This window comes from Coffea arabica, chromosome 9e (assembly GCF_036785885.1).
Source record: "Coffea arabica cultivar ET-39 chromosome 9e, Coffea Arabica ET-39 HiFi, whole genome shotgun sequence".
NCBI classification, from domain to species: domain Eukaryota; kingdom Viridiplantae; phylum Streptophyta; class Magnoliopsida; order Gentianales; family Rubiaceae; genus Coffea; species Coffea arabica.
The window spans coordinates 39151808-39173158 of record NC_092327.1 but is presented as its reverse complement, the minus strand read 5'-3'; the positions used below and the strand labels follow the sequence as shown (position 1 = coordinate 39173158).

Genomic DNA, 21351 nt, shown 5'->3' with positions numbered 1-21351 from the left:
CATCGCTCATTTCAAGGGAAAAAAAAGGAGGAGAAGAAGAAGGAGAGATCCTTTTGCTGTTTATCATGCGTTGCTTTTGTGCATGATTAGAGGCGTGCATGGAATCGCACAAATGGCAAAGCTATTATTGGCCTTGGCTCCTGACCTCTGTATTGGCAAAGTAAGGAGAGCTAAACCAACTTCAAGAAAATTCTAGTAATTGCTGCTGGTTTACCAATGGTAACTGATGAAACTTTCATGCAAATCATGACTATCTAAATTGACTCTGTCTTTAATGTTGGCAACGTGAATAACACCTATACATCATGTGAATCGGATCCCTGAGTAAATTGGGATAATTTAGTACTACTATATGATTCAGTGCTCCCATCAGCTGCTCGGTCGGACGCCAGTGATCAGAAGTCCCAAAGATTATGGGCGTGATGAAAGGTGTTTCTACTTTGTTTCTTTTTTTTAATATATATTAGGGAAAATTGCAGAAACCTCCCTTGAGGTTTCTGACACTAACACACACCTTCCCTGTGGTTTAGAAATAGTACTGACCTCTCTTGAACTTACTGATTCTTTGCATATTCGGTTCAGACTAGAACAAGTGTCATTAAAATATTGTTTTAGGGTATGAGATGAGAAATTTGTGCCAGATTTGTCTTTTGTGCTACATGCCAAGTAGAGTATTAGTAAAGGAATGACAAAGCACTACAAATCAATTAACAAATAATAAACTTTAAGGGGTATAGTTTATGGACAAATAGACATTACCTATTTAAAGTACCAATTCTTTAGGGGCATTTTACTCTCAAACATTAATTTATAATAAATACATCAATGTTTGTAAGTAAAATTCAAAAAATGTTACAGTAATATTCTTACAAAAAGAAAACCGGTAGATTATTAAATATTTTTTAAAAAAAAGAATTGGCCCATAAAGTATTAATTCTTTATGGCTTTCTTCCATTACATGAATAAAGTATCAGCTCTTTATGGGTATTTTATTTTGAATCATTTAATTTATGTTAAATACATAAATGTTTGTAACTAAAATTGAAAAAGTGTTGCACTAATATTTTTACGAAAGGAAAACTGATAGGTTCTGTATTTAACATAAATTAAATATGCGAAAGTAAAAAAAAAAGAAATTGCCCATAACATATCAGCTCTTTATGAGTTTCCTCATTACATGAACAAAGTACTAGCTATTTATGGACATTTTATTCTGAATCATTTAATTTATGTTAAATACATGAATATTTGTCAGTATAATTCAAAAAGTGTTACACTAATATTTTTACGAAAAGGAAAGTAGTAGGTTTTGTATTTAACATAAATTAAAATGTGAAAGTAACACTTACATGTGATTTAATTAGTTACTTAATTTGTTGACAAGAAATAAGGTTTCTTTTGCAAAATTTGTTCATTAGGTTTCTCCAAATAATTAGGGTATAAAGGTAAATTTTCACAATCTTTTGTTAGCAAATATGGAACAAAATTTTCATTTCACTCCTTAAAATAATAGTTGAATGGCACTTTTTCTAGCTTGGACTGCACATGCAAGAATCAATAAGTTTAAGGCAGGTCAATGCTATTTCTTAAACCACAGGGGAGATAAGTGCTAGTGTCAGAAACCTTAGGAGAGGTTTCTGCAATTATCCCCATATATGACTATATTATTGTTCTTTTGTCAAGATTTTCACTGCAACAGAGAGAAAGGTGTAATCAGTTGGCGCCACGTCCTGCCCCTTGCTTGCACAGATGTGAAGTATTTGAAAAGATTAGTCGGTCAAACCATGTGGCGATTGATGTAGGTGTAACGCAACATGTGGGGAGTTGACATGGAGGGACGATTGGGGAATTAGGTAAAAGGTTCGCAGGGAGGGGAAGATTGGGGGAATTAGGTAAGAAAACACACCCGAAGAGGGCAGAAGAAACAAATCACACAATTTTTTTTTTGCCAATTCCCTTCAAAACGAAACCAGTGCTTTGCCTTGGCTTGGAATGCCCATTATTCTTTCTTTCTTTAAACTTTTATGTACTATCATTTTGACGCCTTCTTCAAGTCTCACGTTCTTGCTGGTGCAATGTCTCGTTTAATTATTGCGCCTATGACATTTCTCTACTTTCAATGGTTTTTTTTTTTTTTGAAATAATTTTGCATCACGACCACAACACTCAGTTAATGGTTGGAGTTAGGAGACCCAATACCAAGAATAAACATCTGGTAAACTACACGTTCTAACGGTCTTTTTTTTTTTGAGCCCTCTTTTCAAGAGAGGATCATTAGATATTCTTCATTTAACCTTCTCTTGATGATTCAAATCGTAACCTATTTAGTCATCGACGAAGCGTCTTACCAATGAAGTAACAATGATGCGTTAAACAACGGAACATAGCAGCAAAGAACGAAACAATGGTTTGCTGTTTGGCCTTAATTTGAGCACCAGGCAACAATATTAAGAATCATTTACATCTAGTAATTTCATTGTAGATCCTTCTTATGGTATGTAACTTATATTCATTCTTTGATAAATCTACAATGCACATTTAAGCAAATACCACCATTAATTAGAAGTTAGCATTGGTTTGGATTCTTGGATTCTTCATAACACGTTATGCTTTCTTTTGTTTCATCACCGTTGCTGTCCTTAGCCTTTGAGGTATTTTACAATGAAATCAACTATTGTCGTGCTTTTCCAAATAGAGAATAATCCAATCGATATTATTGTCGTTCTTTTCCAAATGCTAACAAACATATAGGGTGCCAATTGCCAACAAACAAGTAATTGATTTTTTTTTTTTCAAAAACATTTAAAATCATACTAATTCTTTCTTAAAAACAAAAAAGAAATAATTAGTGATGGCATATTGAACTATATGAGTGAAAATTTGAAAACAAATCTTCTTTTTTCGTAATGAAACGTTTGTTTTTGGTTTTCTGCACAAGTTACAGCTGGTAAAGTGATCTTTATTCCTATTTTGGAAGTTGGCATGGCCCCTTGATCACCCATACATCTAAATCAATGTGTACAATTTCCAATTTTGGTAAATCATTTCCATTAATCAAGTAACAAATTACCAATAAACAACCTTTTTGATCATGGCAAATAGACAATTATAGAAAGAAAAAAAATCCTACGGTACGTTCCCTATTACTATTTAACTATACCCACGGTACAAAATGCATTACTACTGGTAGTGTTTGGATAGGAGATTTTTTAAAATATTATTTGAAATACTTAGTGTAGCACTCTTTGTGATGTGGTGTATGTGAGATAAAAACATGATTGAAAAGATAAAAAGATGTGTTGAAAATTGTATTTATAATGCAAGCAAATAATTTTTGCCAAATAATGGCTAAATGTTAATGACAAATGGTCCACCCCTCTCTCTTCAGTTGCAATATAGTACCCGTAACAATTAATAGAATAATAACTACTATCAATATTGAGGTATGTTAATTTCATTTTGGTCCTCCAACGTGAATCAAAATGCCAATCCGGTCCTTCAAACTAAAAAGGTCTCAATTTGGTTCCCTACATCTATTTGGTCCCTCAAATTGAGAAAATATCAATTTAGCCCTTCAAAGTAGTATGAAATTTTAATTTGATCCATCTAAGTTAAAAATCTCAATTTGTTCCTCCAAACTCAGAAGGATGTTCTACATTGATATTCCAACCATATTTTATTGAATGCATTAAATATTCATTGATTATAAAAAAATATAGAAAATTCAAAGCTTGTTTTACAAGTCTGATAAGCATCCACACCATAATTTGTGGATGATAAAGGTGCAATTTTTTTCATGTTATTTTGATGTGAATAAGAGCAATTTAGAGGCTTCATCAGCGGTAAAAGGGAAATAAGTGCGCAAAACTTTAGTTGAGTGTAAAAAGACATTAATCATTAAAACCTCTAAAATCAGAAAAACTTTTAATGGAGTGCTGAATAAATCCTCCTTAATTTTTCTTTTTTTTTTCTGTTCTTCTCTACTTATCGATCCATTAGCATAACAATTTTGTAGGACCAAATTGGAACGATTTCCACAAGTTGGACCATTAACATAATCGAGGGATTTGATGAAAAATTTGAAATTTTCTCAAATCCCTCTAGATGTTTATATTATTTAGAATGTACTTGGATCTTTAAATAACCAATTATTCTAATATTTAAAATATATTTTAATAGTTGATATACTATTACGAATCCAAATGCCTAAGATTCTTTTTCAATTTAAGGGATCAAATTGAGACCATTTGCACCTTTGGTGAACCAAATTGAGACCTTTTCAGTTTGAGAGAACAAATTGAGTTTTTGAGCGATTTTTAGAGGACCAAAGTAAAACTAAGGGTTAATTACACTTTACCCCCTAAGCTTGAGGGTAAGTAACACTTTACCCCCCTGAACTCAGAATATATAAAGTTTACCCCCTACTGACATCAAATTTTAGAATTTCGTACAAAAATTTAGTGAATTGACATTAATGCCCACATATATTGTTTGTATGGATAACTTTGTCCATTAGGTTGGAATATAGGCGCCTAAATAATAAAACCTCATGTAACGTTAAAAAAGAAAACAAAAAAGACTAGATAATCTTAAATGTCATCCGCAACAAGTTAAAAACTTCTAAAACTCTTCCAAAATTACTACTCCTTCCTATCTTGTGCATGTCATGATTCATCTCGTAAAATTACAATTGATGGCCTTTAATCGATGAAACATCAAACAGATTTAAGGTGGATGTACATCTTATTTCTTGAAATATTTTCCTTCTTGATTGAGCATAGTGATGAAATATGAGATGAGCATCAGGCTTTTTATGGATCTCATGCTATCTAGTTGCTTTTCTAATTTGTGTATTTTGTTTGGATTCTTAGATGTTTATACAATGATTGAATAGCGTGCTTCTTTAGTTTGGAATGTGCAAGAGTTCAAGTTGCCCTTTTATAGCCAAATTTGTAGAGAATATTGAGCAATAATTAAGAAAGTGATAGTTGGAATAGTGTATTACAGATTGTGCTCCACGTGAAAAAACTTTAGTTGGGTTAGTTTTGGAATGAAAATTGATGATTTCATTCAGAACCCTCAAGATGTTAGTACGGGGGGTAAAGTGTATATTGCCTAAGTACAAAGGGGTGAAGTGTTACTCACCCTCAAGTTCAGGTGGGCAAAGTGTAATTAACCCTAAAACTGACCATGTTGCGGTGGTTCCGCAGCCATCCCCTGATTTAAATACCACCAGTAATGACCGAGTGGGCATTTGAACTTTCGATTGTCAGATTCAGAACAAGCTATAGAGTTCACGAAATCCACCAAACAACAGCGTTCCGTTTCGGAGTCGGCATCTCTTCTCTCCCTCACCAGCTGTATACTTTCCGCCTTTCCGCATGACATAACCAGAAAAAGAAAAAAAGAAAAGAGGCAGCAACCAACCAGCAAAGCACACGCCACATCTGAACCTGAAGACTTTCTATAATTTTTCAACCTTTTTCACGCCTTCCTTTGTTAAATGATTCAAAATTGATGAGAAATTTTTTTGAAATATTGAGGAGGACGTATGATGAAGAAGGCGGTGGCAGGTGGCGGAGGAGCAACGGCGGCGCCGGGGATACCGGTGAGGTACATGCTGCGGTTAAGCTGGAAACTGGTGATTGGAGTGTGCATTATTCTTTGTTTAATGGCTTTTCTCAGACTGCAATATTCTCTGTCTTACTCCGACTCGGAGCCGGGTTTGTCGCCCCCCACTTCTTTTGTTCGTCATCGGTCGAGATTTATGAGCAGTTATGAGTTTGAAGGCAATGCCAAGATTGCGTTTTTATTTCTTGCTCGGAGAAATTTACCGCTGGATTTTCTTTGGGGAAGCTTTTTCGAGGTAAATCAATCTTCCTTGTCGCAAGTGCTATTAGTACTTTATATCATTTTCTTTTTTCCTTATTTATTACTCTTTTCAACTAGTATTCTTTTGAGATGATGACAAAATTCTTCAAAACGTAGCCGTTTCTTTTTTCTCTTTGGAAATTTTATTTTACAATTGCTGATTTCTTCGATTCATTTTCTGCAATTTATGACAATTGAAGTAAAGATTCAGTTTTTTTTCCCCGTCTGGTTAAATTTTCTCCGGCTGGTTCCGTTGAAAATGACTCGAAGTTGGGAACTTGTGAGTTCTGGCGTTTGTGCTATTGGCTACGCTACTTGGTTCTTAAATTGTCTTTTTTATTTGGGTTATTAATAAATATCTTTTCGTTTATTTATTCAAAAGAATGGAGGAGCATGGTTTAACTAAGTGTTTTATGCCTAGCTGCTGAATTTACAACTTGGCATTTATTTTTTTAATTTAATTTTTTCCTCTTATTTGCAGAATGCTGATGTGGGAAATTTTTCGGTGTATATACATGCGGAACCTGGGTTTGTATTTGATGAATCAACTACGAAGACATCTTTCTTTTATAATCGTCAGTTAAAGAATAGCATTAAGGTAAATAGAATTGTATTCACTAGCTCACCATTTAGTTGCTTGGATGGCAGGGTATTAGTCTGCGCTTAATTTGATCAGAGAGCAGCAAATGTGAGGGATGATAGATGCCGGTATATTTTGCATGAACCAATAATAAAAATGAAAAGACATCTGAAGGAAAAAGGACTTCTTTTGATAGTCAGGACAGCAAAAATCCATTGGTTTATCTGATTGTCAGTAAACGAACATCTAAACTTGGGGGTTCATCTTTTCTATGGATATTTTACTATTATGACAGGGATGACCGAATAATATACATACATTACCCACAAAAAAATGAGTCCTTAGGAGAAAAGTCAGAGAATAGACAACAACATTTTCGTCAAAAAAGGAAGAGCGTTATATGGTCATAGACAAATGGATTACCCAGGCAGACTGGCTTTTGTTCTCTTTGATTTCTCCTGCATGTCACTGTGAACATGTTGCACATTGGATGTTCAAATACCTAAGTGTGGGTTGCAATGTTTTGATAAGCATTCGCGGCAGAAGAAAAATGGAGGACTTAATTTGGAATTTAAATTATATTTTCCCATCTTCTTTTCTGTTTAAATAAGTTGTCTAAGTAAGTTCTGTCTTTTCCACTGATTGACATGAAAGATGGTGTAGGTAGCATGGGGAGAATCTAGCATGATTGAAGCTGAGAGGTTGCTACTTGGAGCAGCTCTGGAAAATCCAGCTAACCAGAGATTTGTTCTCTTATCAGAAAGGTTCTTCTGTTTTGCCTTCAAATTAGCCTCTGTTTAGTAATTCTTGAGACTCTGTATGATGAAGTTTTGGCGTTCTTATGTAGTTTGTGATGGCTGTATTGCGTACTTGGATTTTTGACCTACATGGGGTGGTCAATCCTTTATATGTACAAGTTAGCAGGAATGTTCTTCTTAGATGCATAAATCACAATGCAAAAAGTGGGACTGATAAATGGAAAAACAGTAACTCTGTTTGGATCCCCTGTTTTTGGGGTGTTTTTCAAAAACTAGTTTTTCAAATACAATTTTAAAAAGTACTCTAAAAGGAAATCTAAAAATTAGTTTAAATTTTTTTAAAATTTTAAAAAATATCTCAAAATATATTCTAGAAACTCTTCTACTCTTAAATATCTCAAAATATTTTCTAAAAATATTCCAAAATATATTCTAAAAACTCTGCTACAGCAAAGTTTTTCAAAAACACCCCCACCTTTTTAGCTTATCAAGTCAGTTGATTCTCTCTGTCATATTTATCAGCAGCACCTTTTAGCTCATTTAATTTTTGTTTAAATTATTTTTACTTGCTAATTCATAAAATTCCTCCTAGCGACATTGGGTATAGGTAACTTGGATGTCACAGAGTGATTGAGCTGGGTGTTTTATTATAGATGACTAGAGGTTTTTACTCTCTTTGACTACAGCCCTTCTCCTGTTGCTTCTGATTGAATCTACCATTTTCGTTTTGCAGTTGTGTTCCATTGTACAACTTCAGCTATATCTACAACTATCTAATGGCTTCTCCAAGGAGTTTCGTGGACAGGTAAGTGGATATACTTGATCTGCTAGGATAAATGCTGTGTGATTGCAGATTGACTCTTGGGTTTTCTAAATCACATGAGCCTTGTCAAATCTTTTAGGCTGTCTGCCACATAACAGAACTTCCTGAGTTTCTGTTCCATCTTGCAGTTTTCTTGATAAAAAGGAAGGACGCTATAATCAGAAGATGTCACCAGTTATACCTAAGAACAAATGGCGGAAAGGATCACAGGTAATTCCCTTCAATCCTGATTTTATGTTTTTCTATCTTTGACACGATTTCCATTAGTATGTTAATTGTGTACTATTTTCCGTGTTTTTTGGATGATTAGGAGAAGCAAATTATGGCTGCTTCATTCTTGTTTTTCAAGTAAGGTAGTCTGATTGATTTAGGATAACGGTTTATCTACTTGATAATAGTCAGTTGTTTCATTTATGTATTGAATTATGATAATAAGGTGGCATTTATGTTCTTGATTGCCAAATTTGCCACTGCAAAACGGATCCGTCTTCTAAGGTGGCTTCTATAGAAATACACGAATATGCTGGGTGACATCTACTGGTTCCTTCAATCTGTGGAGCTAGGAAACCGTTGTTGTACTAATTGCTAATTTTAGATGTAGACTTTTTCTGTGTGTTGCTATGTTCATATGAAACGTTTTTGCTAATTTGTTAGAACTCTCTCTCTCTATGAAGAAGCCAATTCCCTCTGCGGGAAAAAAAATTGAAAAGTCATATAAAAGATGAGAATGATTTCTCTTAAAGAATTAAAGGGTTGATACTTGGAAAGAATACTTCATTTTCAAGGGTAATCTGGCAGTACTAGCTGATAACTTTCTTTTCATGATTGAGTACTTGGGTCAAATGGTTTGCAAGTAGAACTAATTAACGTGATGGATAATTGCAGTGGATTACTGTGATCCGGAAGCATGCAGAAGTTATTGTAGATGATCAAGTCATCTTTCCAATTTTTCAAAAGTTCTGCAAGGTATGTGAGAGAGAAACCACTTTATTTTATCTTCCCCTGATTTCAATTACCTTTTTTTTTTCTTTAAAAAATAAGCTTCTGACTTCAAATTACAAGTGCTTGAGCTACAGTGTCTTTTACATAAATTTTTTTTGCAAAATTGGTGTAATGTTCTAATTTGAAGGGATTCCAATTACATGCTAGCTCACTGTGATTTTCCTATGACTTGTTCAGAGACGTCCTATGGTGGACGCCAGTAAGGGAAAGATGAACCTTGTAAGTTAAAGAATTTTTGTAATAGCCTGCTCTAAAATGGAGAAGTGCTTCCAGTTCATTTTGGAATTTGGGTCTGAAAAACAGGCCTAGCTGCTTGTTTGCCGGCATTTGTGTCTATGTTTCTAACCTATTTCATTAACGTTTCGCAATAACCATTACAGAAGCTTCAGAAGCAGCACAACTGTATCCCCGATGAACATTACGTGCCGACGTTACTTGCTGTAAGTTATGATTGCTCTTCAATCTATTCTCTTTCACATTTATTGTTTTTGTTTCCGTACAGTATTACTACATTCTTGGTTGTGCGCTCCCTTTCTTTGTCAAGATTTGTTTCTTTGGTTTTAAAATGTTTGCTCCTGATGCTTTGGTTTCCTATAGTTTATTGGCAATCACCTTCTTATTCTGGACAGATGAATGATCTTGAAGATGAAATTGAACAAAGGCCGGTGACTTATACTTTGTGGAACCAATCTATGAGCAACATGGAAACGAAGGGCTGGCACCCTATAACATTTAGACATGCAGATGCTGGACCTCAACAAATCCGAAGAATAAAGGTTTAATCTTGTGGCCTTTCTGCTTCTGATGGGGTGCTTGACATTTAAGCTTATGGTTAAATGATGTTTAAACTACTAATAGACGGTTTACATGACGCGTACTCATCACTGAACTGTTTCATCCTTCAATCACTCTTTAAGACACCCATATCAAGTCCCTGTTTTTGAGTGGAGAGCTGACTCTTCTCCTATGGATGTTTACAGGGTATGAACCACGTATACTACGAGACAGAATTTAGGACAGAGTGGTGCAGCAATAATGGTACACTGGTTCCTTGCTTTCTATTTGCCAGGAAGTTCTCCCAAGGAGCTGCCATGCGCCTTTTAAGTGAAGGGGTGGTTGGCCAATCTGGTACCCCCTTCATTGCTGGACACTTCGCTCTGAGTTAATTGTACTCCTGTTACTAACATCTCAGGCGTCTCAACCTCACCAAACCATCCAGCTAGTTGCTATCTTATGTAAAATGCTGATGCTACCCAGTAAGGATATACAAAGATTGATAGATATCATACATACAGATAAAAATATATAGCAAGCAGAGATGTTTTTTGGTAGTTGATACTGATATTTAGGTTGACCCGGGGCTGCCTGTAGATCGTTGTTGATACAAGGCCCAATTACATACTTAGCTGTATGTCCATATTGACATACGCATGAATTGCCCAAAGCATATGTAGACATTATTAGAGTTGTTTTAAGGGGACCCACTCCAATATTCGTCCACAAATAAATGGGTTTGGGTGTGTAATGTATCTTGTTTAGGTCTAAATGAGTGGTTCAAGTAGGTTTATTTAATTAGTGGGTGTTAGATGATAGCTTGACTTTGGATCACCAGTGTGGACCCATTTTATTTTAAAACTAATGTAAATTCAAACTCATTTATTAGTAGGTGTTAGGTGGAAAATTTTAGATTTTTCATCAATTCAATAACTATTTTTCAAAGTTTATCCATCATGTTTACTATTATATTTGTTTTCTTTGATTTTTCATTTATTTTTGCCTTCTCTTTCTCTCCTCCGCTTCTAAAATTCAAGTAAACTCTTCAACTATTGTGTTAATTGATTTCTCTTGTTATACTTAAATATTTCAACTCTTATAGTCTGACATCATTTGAAGCTCATCATGATCATTATTTTTAGTATGTACAATTTTCATTGATTTTTTTCTTTTTATTGGATAAAAGGATTTATTTACTAACCTTGATACTATATCTTTGATTTTTTCTTACCGTAATAAAATATTATTATTTCTTGTCGAACAAAAAAATTGTAAGTAAAATTTTAAATAGGTCATAAGTAGGTCATAAATAGGTAATTCCTATCCATTGAGGGTCATATTCATTTTTGATCCGTTTATTTTGATAGGATGACTTAACTATATCTATCACCCAATTATGACTTGTTCGAAATCGAATCACCCAGTTTTTGATAGCTAGAGTTGCCATCAACTCTGAAAGACCATTCTTATACTCATTCAGGTTGTAAAGAACTTGGAAAGTTCAAAGGTGCAATTTATACTTGTAATTTGTTGGCTAATGAGTTTTATAACCATATACACACAATCCTTTACTCCTGCATCCAACTTCTGCAATCCATCATTCCTGGAAAAACAAAGGAAAGAAGTGGTGTTGCAAATGAAGAAGGCTTTGTGATTTGATAATCTGGGGGATCAAATTGAAGCTCTGACATTTGATTAACTTAAATTTAGTAGGATCACAGTTCCCAACTCAATCGGGGCATTGCTATAAGCTTTGCACCACGACTCTACAATGAGCCTAAGATGATATGATCAGATGGTGGCTTCCTTCCATCCTCTTTGCCTAGCCCGCATCTCCCACATCTCACTGAGCTCTTTTTGCACTTCCAGAGCTGCTTCTGCCTTCTCCCTGGCCTCCTCACAAGTTTCCATCCCGGAATTGCACTTTTCTGCTTCCTTCTGATACTGTGACGTTACTTTTTTAGCCTCCAGCAGTGCCATGTCGGCGCGGTACTGATTTTCCAGAGCTACAGCTTCCCTCTGCTTCAACTCGTCGGACAACGAATCCACATAACTCTTTTCCGTCTCTTCACTCATTTCGGGATCATGTTTCATGCAATCTGAGTGGGGAAATAATCAACTATTAGTAAGAATAGAAAACCATCATGTTAATCAGCAAAGGGGCACCCTAAAATGTCCTGTTCCTGTGTAAACTGATTTTCTTCCCCCGAAGGAGAGTTCTTTAAAGACGCACTTAATCAACTATGCAAGGGAATGTCAAAGCCTTCTTTCCTAGCATTGCTGCAGAACATGCGAAGTTCCGAGGCGCGGCCTCAAAGGAAATGGATTTTAATTACTGTTGAAAGCACCAAGTTGATATCAGCTAATTCAGCCAGTGATTCTGCTGTATGATGTTGCAAGGAACAGACTGGTATTTAAGTGCTCTGATTCGTAGATTTATCTCCAATCAAGAAGAACAAAGGAGGCCATCTTACACCAAGAATATAAAATGATAGAATTTTAATGACAGTAGATCTTCTTCGATCAAAAAAGAATCCTAGGTCAATAATGGTCTCGCAGCAAATTGAGAGCTTGCATCTTTCAAAGTAGACTTCAATCATTCATGGCGCCAGAAATATTATCCTAGACTGCGTTCATGATACTTCATAGGGGAATTGAAGAACTAACCTGTAAAGAAACTGAAGTTCAACCCTGCATGGTAAACAACGAAACCACGTACGCTTAGATATGCTCATCGCTATAAATACTGCATTAATGCATCTAGCAAATTAATCAGACACGTATGTTCAACAAATTATTTCCACACATGGCCGACGACTGTAAACCAAATTATTTCAACAAATTTTAATGGTTTCATCAGACTATACTCTAGGATGAACCCAGAATAAAAATTCCATTGCATGTGATAGTACCAAAAATTATTTCCAGATGACCAAATAAAAATGGCATTTACGTTTATCATACCCTAAGGTTAAAAAAATTCACTGTCCAATGGCGAAATAACTGTTGGATTTTCACATATTTATAATATAAACAACCATCATCATTGAGGGATAATTGGTAACATGCTGTACATTTTTGTCTACCTTGTGAGTTGGAGAAAAGGGGTAGATCAGGGCAATCGCAGTCGCAAGGGGGACAAGAAAAGTGGCCTACGGAAGTCAGTGTCTCGGAGAGGTGCCAATAAATTGGCGGGACAGCTATGTAACCGGCAAGGCACATACCCATCAGCCCTGTAGCTAACCTCATCATCTTGGGACTGCATGTTCCCTGTTGTTTGTGCTGTAGATTCATCTGTGTTTCTGGAGTTATACTCGTTAGTTTGTTCCTTTTGCCTATATGTCTTTGCATGGAGATCTTTTGGGATCTGGAATAACGGCGGTTGAGTATGTTACGCTCTGTTATTCTTTGCTTTTTATTGTCATCCCATCTAGTATCTTATTTGGTTTGTATCCCTAGAATTTTGTCTCGGAGTGTAGAGACCAAAATTTTACCTTTTGTTTTTACTTCATTTTTATTTCTATTTTTACTAAAAGATCATCTGAGTACCTTACCTCAGTCGCTTGAATAATGGTAAGTCCTATAATCATCATTGATCTTTTTCTTTTTTTTTTCTTTGAATAAAAAATATCATTTCATTCATAAATCTGCACTAATGACAAAAAAATAATCATCGAATGTATCATAGAAACAACAGATTTAAAAGATTTACATATATAAGAAACAACAGATTTAAAAGATTTACATATATACCAGATCTGCGAAAATTATAAATAAATCTCCAACCTATTCCAAATGATATCAATCTCTTCAAACTCAATTGTTTTCTAAACTCGATACCAAGTGTCGACTTTTATTTTTCGTTAAAAACCCTTCTTAAACTATTAATTTTGGGTCAAAATCGTCGCACTTTTTAAGTCCCATTTTGGACCCTCCTTTTTTATTCTCTAAAATAAAAACTAATTTTAAAATAAAAATTTTCAAATAAAATACATTTTTTCTAGCACCAAAATAAATCATTTATTTATTTTTTAAAAAAATGAGGTGCGACACGGAGCAGATTTCGGAAAATTATTGCGAGGAACAAGTCACCAGGAGACGGCTGGCCTGCAATAGGGACAGGAATGCAGGTGCAGGGTAAAATAATACTCCTAATTGGTCGTCCATTTGCTTGCTGGGAAAGAATAGACGAAGCTAAATATCACTTTTGACTAATTTAAATTGGGAAACCAAGAAAAGCCAGTCCAATAATGCAGAGAAGGAAATGTAGAATGGAGTGCCATTAGCGTAGTGCCAAATTGCTAATATAGGCTCCTCGAAAATACTGTTGTGTATGTTGAAAGCCATAGGAAGGAAGAAAAAAGGAGACGGCCAGTTTTAAGAATTGAAGATAAAAAAGAAAAAAATGCACAACTCATCAAGTGCTTTGCATGCCATTTGATACATCAGCGGATATAAGTGATTAAAAACTGTCAAGAGGGCTCAAATATAAGCAACCTTAAAATCAGAGGGCTCAGTCTAGCTTGCATGATATTAAAAAATACAACATAAATCTTGGGCAAGCTGATCAAGCAGCTGCTGGGGGTAAACGGTGTGTGATTTCTGTAATTAAACTTGCCAAGGGTGGCGATGCTGATATTTGCATTGCTAATTCGACTGCCTCTTTGGATACTCCCTCGCTCCAAATATGGTGGATCCAATTCGAACATTTGTACTACCCATTTCAATCTGCCAAAAAAAAAAAAAAAAACACCACACACAAGATACTTCACGTAAGTCATGCAGGCGATGAGTAGGAAAGCCTAATACTCCAACCCAAAGACGCGAATGGGGAAAACCAACAAGAAATATGGTACATTCACTTCAAGAAATATATCTCAGTTGCAAATGAGATGCTAACAGCGAGTCACAAGCGAAAATTAACTTACAGCAAGCTCAAAGTCGCCAGACATGCCCATTGACAGTTCACATTGCTCTTCCGTAATTCCAAGTGCCTTGCAGACCTCAGTTCTGCAATCTGCCAAAGTCTGCAAGTAAATCACTGCCATCATCAGAACAATTTAAATGGCACTAGAATAAGACAATCCGAGACAACAATTACCAATTTAACCAAAATTACCACCTTGAAATTTTCTGGGGTGGAAGTATAATCAGCCATTCCTATTGTCATTAGGCCACAAAATTCAAGGTTTGGGCAGCACAAAGTAACATGTTTGACAAGCTCCACACAACCAGCAGGTTCAACACCATATTTAGCTGCAAAAAGCAGAAAAAACTAACTTTAACAAATTTTTCATTTTTCTCCAGCAGAAAAAATTTGTTCATTGCAGTGTTTGTGTCTCAGTGTGTTGATCTGTCCAAGGAACTGTGACCAGCAGCAAATTAAACGTGGCTTCCTATATGCTTCTGAAAAATACTGGAGATCCTACTAAATTAGTGACATACGCTAGTTACCCACATGCTTCCCCACTTGTGTTAACTTGGACAAACACTTTTAAAGGCTTTCTTCCAATGTTTCCAGCCACGCGGTCAAGAAGATTGGCAATCTACAAGATCAAAGGATAGATTTTGAGTTCAAGACAATAACAATCACAACAATGCATAAAGACATCGGCAATGATACTCATTAGCAGGTATTGGGTATCATCACAATGCCCATCAGGAACCATTGGCGCAAGTAGATGTGTTTGTACTTATCCATATGATCCAGCAACATTTTCTGAACTCCAAGTTAAAAATTTTTTAAGATTCATTATGCTGAAAGTAAAGTCGTCTTTACTATGAGAAGCAACACAGTGATTTAAACTTAATTATGACTAGGACAGATGGAGGAAGGGAGGGAATGCTGGGAGGTGCTTTTGCAGTAATCACCTAGGACGAACAGCTTCAACCTTACTCGCTATCAATCATGACATGTCTCAGCATGTAAACCAACCACTTTAGAAAATCTTTGGACCGACAGCCTTACTACCAAAGTATTATAAATGTAGCTAAAGCGTCTCTTAATAATGTAGATACCTTTTGACTCAGCACAATAGCAAAGTGCGACCACAGAGCACCAAGAACTAACTCTATGAAGGTCCTCACCTATTTGATAAAAATACTATTACTGCTAACATTCATACCTTCTCATCATCAACAGTTTCCACCATGGCAAGATTTGGCACTCCAGCTGGCAAAAAAAAAAAAGAGTGGCTGAGAATCAACTGATAAGAAAATGGCACAGTATACTCAACATACTGGAGAAAAGAATATAAATGGGGCAATAAGAAGTTTCAAGAAATACAAGTAATAAAATCCAGACTTCTGGACACCATAGAGCCATTTATTAAACAGATGATCAACCGGAGAGTAAACTAATTAAGCGCGCATCAGTCCGTTCCTGCTGAATTGGCAAATATAATGCTGTATCGGTCTTTCAAACTCTAGATGACTGACATTATGAACCATAAACAATCAAGTGTCCTATTTAAAGCCCTATTAGCTAAGTACACTGCTTTCAATACTACCTTGAAATGATGAGCCAAAATGCTCAAAGAACAATAGGTTATCTGACACTTAATCATAAATTTAGGTTATCAGTCTAAATTAACTATCCAGTCAGAATGTCGGACAGTAGGTTGAATTGGAATTGCATGTTTAGTTTAACTTGAAGGGCAGGCGTAAAGCATCAAAAGATTTTGTTCAAGAAATTGCTCCAGAATAACATTTTAAATCCTCCATCCGAACATCATATCTTCCCTATCCAAGTACCCCTTAAAAAAAAAAAAAGACTGAGGTTCGCACTCAGCCTACATCTTACTCCAACTAAACTCATTTCCTAGAAACTCAAGAACTGTTTTCTAGTTTATCTCCATTTTTTCTTAGCACACTTGCCTTTTTATTAAACCAACGAAATCAAAACCAAGATGCAGTTGCATGTATACATACTCTGAAAATGAGGGAGTTCGGAGTTAGGAAAACATACTTAAAAGCGGCTTCACTTTATTACTCTGCAAATTCCCAATGAAACGCCACTCTATATCCTCCGGTAGCTGCATTTTCACCCAAAAAACATAAATTTTCAGCTAAAGATTCATACTTTCTGTATACCTATCACACAAAATGTGAGCAAACAAAAAAAAAAGGTAGAAAAACTCAGCCAAAATACAATCCTTTTCTTTCAAGGTCTTCATTTCCACCCCAAATTGGATGTTTATAGTCCATCATCTCGTATTAATCTTTTTGATAAAAATCTCATACTTCTGCTATAAATAAAAAATTAACGGGAAACGAACGAACTGAAATACAAAAAATAAATTCCTCAATAACTAATCCCCACAAAAATCTGCAATTTTTTTTCAAAAAAATAAGCAAAGTTAAAATTATGTATAGGGAGGAGCTAAGAAGTAGAAGAAAAACCTGAGGCGCTTTTTCTACGAGTTCCTGGACGTAGTTCTCCCCGAAGCAACGGTGGCCGGCGTCGTAAACTTGCCGGAGAAGTGAAACCGGCTTCGTCTTGCTAACAGCGACTACACGGATCCTATCTGACCCACGTCCGCACCTATCCGCCGTCTGTTGCAGGCGCTGCAGCACCGATTTCAGTGCCGCCGCAGCCACACCGTCCATGGCGGAAGCAGCCGCCATTTCTGAACTCCCACTTTCCGTTAATTTCGGTACGCTCGAAATCGGATTTTGGTTGTCCCGTTTTTCTCTCTCGGCGATTGCTGAGGCTGATTCTGCACTCTCCATTTTCTTTGGGACTTTGGAGCAAATATTGGTTTTATAGGGTCCAAATATATTTTTTGGTCCATAAAGTATTGCTCATTTTATATTGGGAATTTTGCCAAATTGGTCCCTAACATTTTCACAAAATTTAAAATCAGCCAGAATAGTCCCTAACATACAAATTATGAGCCAGTTTGGTCCTAATGCTCGTATTTGCTCATTTCTCCGACTAAAAACAGTACACCTCTCTCACGTGGATATAATTTTAAGGGCAAAATCGGAAGACATTCGTTAATCCATGATTTTAGACTCTGAAAGAAAAAGAATATTCTCTTCAAAGCTCGAGTTCTCAACGGCTACTCTTCCATAACTCCATCCACTCCTCCTAGAGTCAATCTTGAGTCATTTTCCCTGCACCTACTCCATCAGATGCATTCCACCATTACCACTAACCCAAAGCCTAATGATCTCAAGAGAACCAGAAAACTTGAAATTTGAAGAAGGTGAAATTTTGCATTTTGCAATCCTTCACGAAATCCCAAGTTGTTGAATCCTTCAGAAGCTGTAATTGTCCATCCTAGCAGTCTCCATACCGTTCTTTCCATCGTTGATGACATCCCATTCTACCGCAAGATTTTTATCAAAAGTCTATGGTTTTGTTACTTTCAAGAATGTTAAGTCTTTTTTGCTTGCCCTAGAAAACCCCAGCAATAAAATTGATGGGTTTGTCAGCAATAAAATTGGTGGAGAATGCGCCAACCAATTGAGATGAGTTTTGAGACTTTGTTGAATTATTTTGAGAGGTATGTTGAAATTGAAGAAGGGCTTGGCGGTTTGATATGGGGACAGGGAAATCAAGAAAAGTGCAAACGCTGCTTTGACTGAGAAGGTGAAATTTGTTGATGGTTTCCGGCTAGTTTGCAAAATGGTGTCGAGGGAAAGGGAGAAAAGTAATAGGAATCCAAGGGGGTTTTGCCTGTAAAACCATGGATTAACCAATGTTTTCCTATTTTGCCCTTGAAATTATGCCCACGTGAGAGAGGTGTGCTGTTTTTAGTCGGAGAAATAAGCAAATACGAGCATTAGGACCAAACTGGCTCATAATTTATATGTTAGGGATTATTTTGGCTGATTTTAAATATTCGGGACTAAAAAAGTTTTTTATGAAAATGTTAGGGATCAATTTGACAAATTTTTCTTTTATATTTCTACGGTTTTGATTTTATGTTGTTTGAATTCGGGCCATTGTCCTTTCTTTCTTTGGGTAACAATTACCACCTGGCATCCAAAAACTCATAATAAACCCCCAAATAAATAAATGAGATCCATCGCCAATAAATATATAGTTCGCTTTTAATTTGCATTATTACCAAAAAATATTGATAGGCAGTCAATATCTCCTGTGTGTATAATTCACAAGTAGGTTTCCATTTGGATATTTTCACATAAAAGTTATTAGCAGTTATTCTTTGGGATAGAAAAAATATTTTTTTCTTTTTTTTTTTTGGGATAGAAAGTTATTAGCAGTTATTCTTTATTGGAAGTTATATTAGGATAGAAAAATAGGGGTGCGTGTATGTGTTTATTTCAGAGAGATGACAGTATTATTTTATCCTTTATTTGGAGGGTAAAATAAAAATTATAAAAAATGACACAAAAAATTTACACCAACCTCTAAAATGTTCAGAAACATCTTTTGTGATAATAAATGAAGTATTGTACAAGGAAACCAGTGGATGAGATGTATAGCCTTGATAACAATAAAAAATTTGAAATTCCGTATTTCTTGGTGTAAAATTTCAAAAATCAAATTTTAGGATAATCAAACATGTTGCAATCAATTCAAAAGAGCTAACGAACAGTAAAGCAGATTTAATTAAAAATTCAAATATACATTCAATTAATAAAAAAATCGATAAGAAAATTACATGAAATTCCTCCATTAGTCATACAATCAGATGTAGTAGTTTTGATCGTTAAATTTGCCAACCTAACTGAATCTTTATGAATTTTTCTTCCCGACCTTGTCAAATAAATTGTACTCGAACGATTTCCAACTAACTCATTAATAATATTATTATTGAATTTTCGTTTTCTATATATATATATATAAAAAAAATACAGTAGTTCTTCTGATGATCTAGAATCACTACGCCGACCTGACATCAAATTTAACACGCCTTACAAGCTCCAATGCAAGGAATGTAAAGACAAGTGCCCCCAGGATGGCGCCATAAATCCATTTCCAATTCTTGGCTGCTGCAAAATTTTGATGGCCAATTCCTTCATACACATTTGAGATGATGAGAATAATCAGAGCATAGCCCAAAATATGATGGCTTATCACCCAATAAGTCTTCGATCCATGTTCTTCTTGATTTGGTCTCACACACACTGCTATAATTAACTGTAATATGTTATTGTCTTGTCTGCATAAAGAAACAAAAATAACCCTTAATTGACCAAAAAAAAAAAAAAGGAAGGGATTTGGGATCTTAATTACTTGTAATGTGGCCAAGGCAAAAATGATGGTGCCAAGAATTCCGTGGACACTCATATTATGCTTTTTGGCTGCACTTCTAATAGACAAACCAAGGCCCCATCCAATTGTGCCCAAAAGGAATCCTGATGTTTGGGATAATATGTGCAGAGAGTACCAATCAGCGTTGTTCGAAGGCAATTTCTTGAAGTGTCTTGCAACTATTGTACCAATAGGCAAGAGAACTCCCCATCCAAAAATGTTGACCATTCCATGGACCTGTTGGCAACTCTCACATAATCATATTCTACACTATTTTATCTATGATTTTGATGCTCAATCAATAATTTAAGTCGCATTTTATGCAGTGCAATAGTGCGAGCTAAATTAACAAAATTATTAGCTTAAATTCTAATATTTGAAAGTTGAGGGCCACATGGCTACTCCGTCAGTGACTGTGAAGTGTCAAGTTTCATTGAAGCTAAGATCAAGAATCACGAAGGAAGGAAGGAAAAGTAATCGGAAGAAGAATACAACACTTTCTGCAAGAATGAAGCACCACCCCTTACTAATTTTAGGCGGAGAGGGTGATGCCGGAGGTTCCGCGGCCTCAAGTTCTGATGTGGAACGGGAAGCTTGTATTGCCCCTTGCTGGATTGCAACTCCATTATAGGAACATTATTAATCTTGTCATTATTCATCGTGGGAGAAAGCTTCTCGCTGAGTGCAGAAATACTGGAATCAGTTGAGGGTAGGAAAGAGATAAAACCCACAAAAATGAGACAATGAAAAATCATGGTCTTTGGCTGCTCAGAAATACTAGTGTAATTTCTTGGAGTAGAATTGGAATGTCTTAAATGATAGCTTCTTCGATCCTTTATAATCGTGTATGCAGGCAAGACTAGGCACACTTGATCCTCGAAAGCTGCGGCTGGGAGGATTAGAATATGTACCTTACTTACCCAACTCAACAAGGGAAATATTTGTCGACCACTTTAATTGACAGAAGAGCTGCAAACGAAATCAGATTTTATTCCAACATCATTTCACATCTTTTTCCTTTTTCTAGAATCTCTTTGAACATGTAAGGCGTAGTTTCTGATTTAGATCTTCTCCGATGTATTGCTTTAACTTTAGGAATCGAATGGTATGTCTCATTGTAGAGCAAGAGTTAGACAGTTGGTAATGGTTACTCTGGTTTAGGGATGTGAATGAGTCTAATCAAACCTTATGTTCAAATTTGTTTGATTATTTTAACGAGTTTACAGTTGTGCTCCAGTTTGATTTATTTATTTATCGAGCCTAACTCGAGCGAATTTTTATTGAGATGAGCTCGAGTAACTTGAGTTTTGTTCCT

The 21351-nt window shown here is 35.6% G+C and overlaps 3 protein-coding genes and 1 long non-coding RNA gene across 6 annotated transcripts; 1 reads left to right on the top strand and 3 right to left on the bottom strand.

The window, feature by feature from the left end:
• The first annotated feature begins 5403 nt into the window (after positions 1–5403).
• On the top strand, positions 5404–10758 carry LOC113709289 (glycosyltransferase BC10-like). Of its 2 annotated transcripts, XM_027232018.2 has the most exons (10): positions 5404–5866; positions 6353–6469; positions 7115–7215; positions 7943–8014; positions 8161–8242; positions 8918–8998; positions 9212–9253; positions 9415–9474; positions 9664–9810; positions 10015–10758. In XM_027232018.2, exons 1-10 carry the CDS (start codon positions 5552–5554, stop codon positions 10198–10200), a joined length of 1203 nt encoding a protein of 400 aa, XP_027087819.1. In that variant the 5' UTR covers positions 5404–5551; the 3' UTR covers positions 10201–10758. The 2 variants fall into 2 exon arrangements, with proteins under 2 accessions (XP_027087819.1, XP_071922175.1); XM_072066074.1 differs by lacking the exon at positions 9212–9253.
• A 481-nt stretch (positions 10759–11239) lies between these two features.
• Positions 11240–13321, bottom strand: LOC113710627 (uncharacterized). Its single transcript, XM_027233743.2, has 3 exons — positions 12895–13321; positions 12476–12499; positions 11240–11907 (listed from the first exon to the last, which is right to left on the bottom strand). The coding sequence occupies exons 1-3, from the start codon at positions 13157–13159 to the stop codon at positions 11600–11602; spliced, it is 597 nt and encodes a 198-aa protein (XP_027089544.2). The 5' UTR covers positions 13160–13321; the 3' UTR covers positions 11240–11599.
• An 885-nt stretch (positions 13322–14206) lies between these two features.
• On the bottom strand, positions 14207–17575 carry LOC113709494 (uncharacterized). The gene is made up of 7 exons (XM_027232269.2): positions 17210–17575; positions 16776–16842; positions 15934–15980; positions 15267–15354; positions 14931–15064; positions 14737–14835; positions 14207–14536 (listed from the first exon to the last, which is right to left on the bottom strand). The coding sequence occupies exons 1-7, from the start codon at positions 17537–17539 to the stop codon at positions 14456–14458; spliced, it is 846 nt and encodes a 281-aa protein (XP_027088070.1). The 5' UTR covers positions 17540–17575; the 3' UTR covers positions 14207–14455.
• A 1834-nt stretch (positions 17576–19409) lies between these two features.
• On the bottom strand, positions 19410–20822 carry LOC113710572 (uncharacterized). 2 transcript variants are annotated; one of them, XR_011821563.1, is made up of 3 exons: positions 20564–20822; positions 20019–20273; positions 19410–19922 (listed from the first exon to the last, which is right to left on the bottom strand). It is a non-coding gene; the product is annotated as an uncharacterized lncRNA (long non-coding RNA). The 2 variants fall into 2 exon arrangements; XR_011821562.1 differs by having other exon boundaries at positions 19410–19909.
• Positions 20823–21351: the final 529 nt, after the last annotated feature.

Excerpts from the sequence above, each read along its gene's own strand:
- LOC113709494 (XM_027232269.2), bottom strand. The coding sequence starts at position 17,539 with ATGGAGAGTGCAGAATCAGCCTCAGCAATCGCCGAGAGAGAAAAACGG. Across the intron at positions 15,981-16,775 it reads TAAAGTGAAGCCGCTTTTAA|CTGGAGTGCCAAATCTTGCC; the intron begins GTATGTTTTCCT and ends TTTTTTTGCCAG. Across the intron at positions 15,355-15,933 it reads AAACTGTTGATGATGAGAAG|ATTGCCAATCTTCTTGACCG; the intron begins GTATGAATGTTA and ends TTGATCTTGTAG.
- LOC113709289 (XM_027232018.2), top strand. The coding sequence starts at position 5,552 with ATGATGAAGAAGGCGGTGGCAGGTGGCGGAGGAGCAACGGCGGCGCCG. Across the intron at positions 5,867-6,352 it reads TTTGGGGAAGCTTTTTCGAG|AATGCTGATGTGGGAAATTT; the intron begins GTAAATCAATCT and ends TCTTATTTGCAG. Across the intron at positions 8,243-8,917 it reads AATGGCGGAAAGGATCACAG|TGGATTACTGTGATCCGGAA; the intron begins GTAATTCCCTTC and ends GGATAATTGCAG.
- LOC113710627 (XM_027233743.2), bottom strand. The coding sequence starts at position 13,159 with ATGCAAAGACATATAGGCAAAAGGAACAAACTAACGAGTATAACTCCA. Across the intron at positions 12,500-12,894 it reads CCTTTTCTCCAACTCACAAG|GGTTGAACTTCAGTTTCTTT; the intron begins GTAGACAAAAAT and ends TTTACCATGCAG. Across the intron at positions 11,908-12,475 it reads GAACTTCAGTTTCTTTACAG|ATTGCATGAAACATGATCCC; the intron begins GTTAGTTCTTCA and ends TTCCCCACTCAG.